Below are 6,353 nucleotides of genomic sequence, written 5' to 3'. Positions count from 1 at the left end.
TCCCTACATTATTACAGGTGGGTAAACAATGTTTTTTAAAATATGTTCTTCACTGATTTGTGGCTTGGGAAATGTCTGGCTAGAGGTTTCATGATGTTGGAAGTATATTCAGGAGATGTATCACTCTTCACGTGCTTTCAGCTTATGCATGTTCTTCCTCAAGTATCCACTTCTAATTACTGCTAAGAACACAATACTATGTTAGATGGATCTTTAATTTTACCTGGTAGGTCTGCTCCTCTGTTTAGAGTAGTAAGTTAACAAAATCAAAAGAATTGGAATAGCTTTCTAATGGCTTCAGTTTAAGAAGTTTAATAGCAGGGCCAACTGTTCTGGAGTTTGAGGGTCAGAGCGAATGGATCTGAGCTTGTAGCTGAACGTAATACTGTAAATCTTTATGCAGCAAGCTAGTGGCAATCACTTGATCCACGTTTACTTACCTTGAAATTCCCTGTTGGTTCTCTTCTGGATTTAACTATTTTAATGACTTACTTTTTGGCTATAGATTTATTGCAACTTGCTGGATGTTTAAACCGTGTTCAAAACTGTTTGTGAGAGTCATCCCTGGCTAGACTGTAGTGGCCTTGTCTGTGGGAAGAGTAATGGAACCATTTTCTTTTGTATAAATGTCACGTTTACAACTCCAGATTTGTAATGGTTGACCAGAAAGATAAGCTTTTCAACACAATAGAGACATCTGTTCTTTAAAACAAACAAACAAAAGCAAAACCCAACAACCCAAACCACCCCAAAACAAAACCCAAACAACAACCCAACCCCACACAAACACCTCGATTTCCTGTAAACTTCAGAAAAGACAGGGTGGTGCAAAAGATAAACTGATTATGTCAGGATAAAAACATCCTTGCAGGTTCTGGGCTACATGCATTCTTGGATTAAACTTAAGAGAACTTAAAAGTATTTAAAGGGTCTTATTACAATACTTAATGATAGTTACTGGTGAAGCCCCATGTCCTTTGCGGAAGAGCTGAGTAATGTTTGTTTTGTTCAATTCCTTAGGTTATTCCAAAGTTTATATCTTTGTTGCAACAGAACAGAAAATGGTATGTAATTTGTTCTTTGTCCTTTTATTTTGGGTATGTGTTATTTGGGATAGAAAATTTCATAGCTAAGTTATGATTTGCTTATTTTAATAATAGGATTTCCTTAAAAAAACTAAAGCATTGTTTGCATGTCAGCTCCTTAAGGTACCTTCAGGTAACTGCTAATTGCAAAATTCCTTAAAACACAGTCTAATAAATTGAATGCTTCTATTTTAAGCATTAACAAAAATGTCTTGCCTTTTCCTGTTTTTTTTAAGCTGTATTCATGGATCTGGACTTCAAAGAAGGCATTTCCTTTATGCAACTGATGTAGTAGAAGCATTCCTTACTGTCCTGAAGGAGGGGAAGCCAGGTGAAATTTATAACATCGGAACTAACTTTGAGGTGTCCATTGCCCAGCTTGCTAAGGAGTTAATCCATTTAGTGAGTAAACGTTACTGATGCTTTTCCTTACCACTCATTGCATGCATGAACAATTCCACTGTAAACCTTTAGCACCTCTGAGAAAGCGTAGGCTTGCGGCAGGTCTCAGGAGGTAATTGTAGCAGAAGGATGTGCTACCCTTTCTGTGGCAGCTGCAGGTTTGCAGCGCAGGCTGTTGTGTGTTTTGCACTCCTGCATCAGTTACACCGGCTGGGACACAACCGGCATAATGATTAAATGCCAGTTGGTTGGTGGTTGTTTGGTTTTTTGTCTTGCTGGCTGCTTCAGTTTTGGTCTGAGAATGTGGCACTTATTAAAATCTAACAGTTTGATTGTGAATCGTTAGGCAGTGCTTGGATGAAAGGGAAGTATTAGAATCACTTCAGATAGTTTTAATAATTTCAGTAGTTTGAAAGCTCAGTTTAGACAAAAGACCATTTCTGTGTGGTTTTGTTTTTTTTTAATGGACTTAAATCTTGTTTAAAAAAAACTCATCTGTTTTTAAGTGTATGTGAAGACAGGGAATTGTGTGTGGACTTGATTTTTTTTTTTCCCTTTTTTCCTTCCATTTTCTTCTTGACAGATAAAGAAGACCAGTTCGGAATCTGAAATGGAGCACTGGATGGACTATGTCAAAGATAGGTAAGAAAATAGCAAAGCACATGCAGGATAGCTTCATCCTGAAGGTTTCTGGGTCTCTTGCCAAATACTTTTATTTTTTTTGTGTGAAACTGTTTCTGCTCTGCAGGAGGGAAGAGTTTTGAGGGAGTAAGAGCTGCTGGGCTTTTTTTTTTTTTTGTTAGTGGATTTGACATCTGTGATCCCTACAGAACACTTTAGAAAAACAGGATTTCCATTTATTTGAATCTTTAGGTCAGAGCGTGTGTCTCAAGGGGGAATGTGTAATGCTAATCCGTCCATCTTCAACCTTTCTTCAGAATTCTCGTTACTGAGGTCTGCTCTGGGAAAAGGACAGGTTTTACACAGTAGCTGAATCTTTTCTTAAGGGTAGTTTTGAGAGTTTATTCAGTACCTGGGATTCAACATCACTTGAGTGGGGTGAATCCTATTGCCTCTTGTTTAGCTGTAGTGTTTTGATGTTAAGGTGCCTAGTTCAGACTTAGGTGTGCTTTATAGGTAAGACCCGCTCTCCATGGGCAGAAATAGGCACCTACAGAGTGTAGTTAATTTTAGATTCCTATCTTAGGCTGAAACTGCTGTCTCAAAAGCAGATGTAAAGCTAAAGTTAGGGTGATGACAGAAATGGATAGCTTGTATAAATACACTTTTTCTGTGTGTTTCTGTCCTTAATTTCAGGCTTGGTTTGGGTCTGTTCTTTTATCTCCATTTCTTTTCTGCAGCAACAATGAGTCTGTTTACTTTAGATATCACTCTTTCTCCAGAGTGATTAGAAATGACGTATCGCTGATGGCAGTTAAGTACTATTATGGCCTTCAGAATTCTCACTTTCTGATGACATTTGGATTGCTATCATGGCAACTGAAGTGTCTTTAAATGTACTAATTTTTGTTTTGAAAGGAAGTGTTCTTCAGAATCCTATCTGACTGTATTGCAGGACAAATTGCCTTTGGCTCACATGTGCAGGTCTCGGTGCAAATCAGATTGAGATGTTTCTTCATGTGTGTTGCGCCCTGTCTGCTAATGTTTAATCATAAATGGGCTTGGGAAAACTAACCACGTAGGAATACATGTTTCAAAGAATGTTGAGGTCTTATAAGAGATTCTTAAGATACCTAACTGATTAGTCAGTTCTGTAATGAGTGACTTAAAGGTCATGGGGGTTACTTGCCATGGAAAAATTAGTTCTGCTTCTGCTTGAGATTAGCATGTTTGAATAATGGTAATGATTTATTCTCAGGAAGAAGTTCTTCCCGGAGAGGGTGGTGAGGCACTGAAACAGGTTGCCCAGAGAAGCTGTGGATGCCCCATCCCTGGAAGTGTTTAAGGCCAGGCTGGATGAGGCTTTGAGCAACCTGGTCTAGTGGAAGGTGTCCCTGCCCATGGCAGGGGGGTTGGAACTAGATGGTCTTTAAGGTCCCTTCCAACCCAAAGCATTCTATGATTCTAAGTAGCTGGGTTCTGTCTGCCTGTGTAGATGAACTATTCAGTATTCTACATTTTTTGGAATGCTAGACTGGACTACCGGACTGCCTGACTGTGGAAGGGAAGATTTGTGCTGTGCTTGAATGTAGAGAATCTCTTTCTGTGTTGAATCTTGCAGCCTGGGATTCTACATATTCAGTATAACTATGTTTGTGTAGCTAATGAGGCGCTGTAATGGCAATGCTTTGGAAGTCTGTGTATTTCACATCTCAAGTCTGTGAGAATTTGTGGGCTTGCAGGATGAAAAATGCGAATGTTGATATTAGAGAACACTGGTTTGCATAGCGACTGGCTAAAGAGTTGCAAGTGCACTGATTTGCACAATGGGCAGTGATTTTCGTTTGGCATTCATTTTTGTCTCAATAAGAAGATATTTGTATTTATTCTAGATAATTCCGAGTAGCTGACGGTACAAACTGAATTGTGTTGTTGTAGCTGCACTCAACTGCTGTGTGGGTTTTCTTTTTGAAGGCAATTTAATCTGTTCATGTTGATGGAAATTTTTAGAATTGATACCTAATACTGGTTTGAAGACTATGTGTGGTACTTCATCTCTAATGAAAAAGTCTAATCACATTGTTTTCTGTCTGTGTTTTGTCAGACCTACCAATGACCTGAGATACCCAATGAATTCGGAAAAAATGCACAACTTGGGCTGGAGGCCTAAAGTGCCTTGGAAAGAAGGGATAAAGAAAACAAGTAAGGCTGAAGCCTTTTACACTAATTGATTTAGAAGTGATGGGAGGAGGGAAAGGGGGTGGTGGGGGTAAGTGTGTGTATAGGTTAGTTAACTTCATTCTCTTCAGCTTCTCTTTGGCACTTCAATTCTGTGAAAGATTGGCTGCTTTCTAAGTAGTGAATTTACCTGAGTTTGGGGAAAAAAAAAAAAAGTTAATCACAATAAAGTACCATCAGGTACTAGAATTAATTACTCTTCAGTGCTAGTATAAGTCTTGCATAAAGAATTTATAAAATCTAAACTATATATGATTTTTTTAGTATTATAGGTTTGAAATTTTGCATAATGAACTATTGGCGTGTTTTAGCCTTATCTGTGCAATACTTGAATTTCCCTGTTATCTCTTTACTCATCAACATTCTCTTTGTACTAGTTGAATGGTACAAAGAAAACTTTCACAACTGGAAAAACACGGAGAAAGCTTTGGAGCCCTTTCCTGTGACGGAGCCCTTCCCTGTGACAGAGCCCTTTGCACGGTTCAGTGGCCCATAGGATGGTGGAGAACCCGAAGGAGCTTATTCTACCTCATACAGGCTTTTCTTTGAAGCCTGCGATCAGGTGGCCATGCTGAATTCTTAATGTATTCAGGAGACACGAACCATGAGATACAGAGCTACAGCATGGCACGACTTTGGAAAGGTTTCAGCACTTTACAAGTTGAACCTATTCATTTCAGCTTTTGGTGCAATACTATATTCTCACTAGGTACTGATTTTAAAGAACTGTACAGCGTGAAGAGTATTTATAATGCTATAAATCAGTGTAACTGAAGTCAAATCTGCCTTACTAATTGTGAAGAATTAATAGTGATTACAGCTTTTTGGACTTTCAGTGAACCTTGTTTTAATTCTGGAATTGTTCATCTGTATTAATTTGTTTCTTACAATGTAATATGTTATTTTTGTCACTTTAAAGAGTTGCGTTTTGTTTTTAATCAAGGGGGAAAATGCTATATTTTCTGGAGAGTATTAATCAGTTGATAAAAGCTGGATATGGCACCCGTATACTTCAGTCCTTTTCTCTGTTGGTGCAGTATGACCTTCTGCAGATGACTGATTAAGCTGTTCACTACTCAATAATGCCCTTTTTCAAGGGAGTGGGGAGGGGGAAGGTGTCAAGAAGTAGCAGGTGTTCTCTGAGATTTTCAGAAGCATTTTCTTAAGCTTTGCGTTTAAAGGGTGTCATCTTTTAACCATTTTACTGCCTTTTACATGTTAATGTCCTTTTCTTCACTGTAGTTGTAACAAACTTGAAATACTTTAACACTGTTAACATTCCAGTGATGTTATTTCCTGTGATACGAAGGCTGTTTATGGAGCAAAATTGTAAAATGCTTCTTTTCCTGTGAATTGTGTGTTGGCAGACCTTATTCAAGGCAGTGTTTCACTTTTTTGGGTGATAAACATTTTGAAGATGAAATTATGTTTGAATTTCAATGTATGTCAATGAATCTTTTTCAAAATTGACTTGGTAAGTTACAGTGTAACTGGTTACTTAATTAAGAGAAAACTCACTGAAAAAGTAGATCATGGGATGGGTTTTCTAACTGTTTCTTAGATTTTTTTCAGGATACTGGAAGAACTGTCCACTGTTTGGCTCTGAGCTGGCAGACATAGAAGGGAAAACTCTTCTTGGTTTTATCCCTTCAGCTCAGCTTCTGTACTTAGCGCAGTCCCAGACCGTTCTGTTGCCGCTGGGTAGCACTGCAGAAGCACAGGACTAGGGTGCTGTGGTGTACTCAGAAATTGCTGCAACTTCTGAAGTCCCTCAGGAATTGGGAGTTAACTCTCTGTGCTGGTTTCAGGCAGGAACGAGCTTTCCTTCACAGTGCTGACGGCTGGCCCAGAGCGGCCGAAGGAGTGTTTCACTCTGTGGTGCGTCAGGCTCAGGGCACGTGCTCGGTTTGTTAGCGTGTGAGGCGGCCGGCTGGCTTTTGTCCCGGTTTTGTCAGGCTGTCACCCTGGGGCTCAGGCTCTGGGGACTCTCTGGCTCAGACTCTCGCT

At 39.3% G+C, this 6,353-nt stretch overlaps 1 protein-coding gene across 1 annotated transcript in view; it reads left to right on the top strand.

The window, feature by feature from the left end:
* TGDS (TDP-glucose 4,6-dehydratase) overlaps positions 1-4,842 on the top strand; it is a gene marked incomplete at its 5' end in the record, with an annotated part of 13,837 nt that extends 8,995 nt beyond the window's left edge. The window contains 5 exons of the mRNA XM_010153098.1: positions 1,021-1,064; positions 1,322-1,487; positions 2,071-2,129; positions 4,213-4,310; positions 4,724-4,842. Coding sequence (XP_010151400.1) covers positions 1,021-1,064; positions 1,322-1,487; positions 2,071-2,129; positions 4,213-4,310; positions 4,724-4,842 — 486 coding nt within the window. The remainder of the gene's footprint in view (positions 1-1,020; positions 1,065-1,321; positions 1,488-2,070; positions 2,130-4,212; positions 4,311-4,723) is intronic.
* Positions 4,843-6,353: the final 1,511 nt, after the last annotated feature.

The sequence above is a fragment of the Eurypyga helias genome, unplaced genomic scaffold (assembly GCF_000690775.1).
Source record: "Eurypyga helias isolate BGI_N326 unplaced genomic scaffold, ASM69077v1 scaffold13090, whole genome shotgun sequence".
NCBI lineage: Eukaryota > Metazoa > Chordata > Aves > Eurypygiformes > Eurypygidae > Eurypyga > Eurypyga helias.
This window is presented reverse-complemented; position numbering and strand designations above follow the sequence as displayed.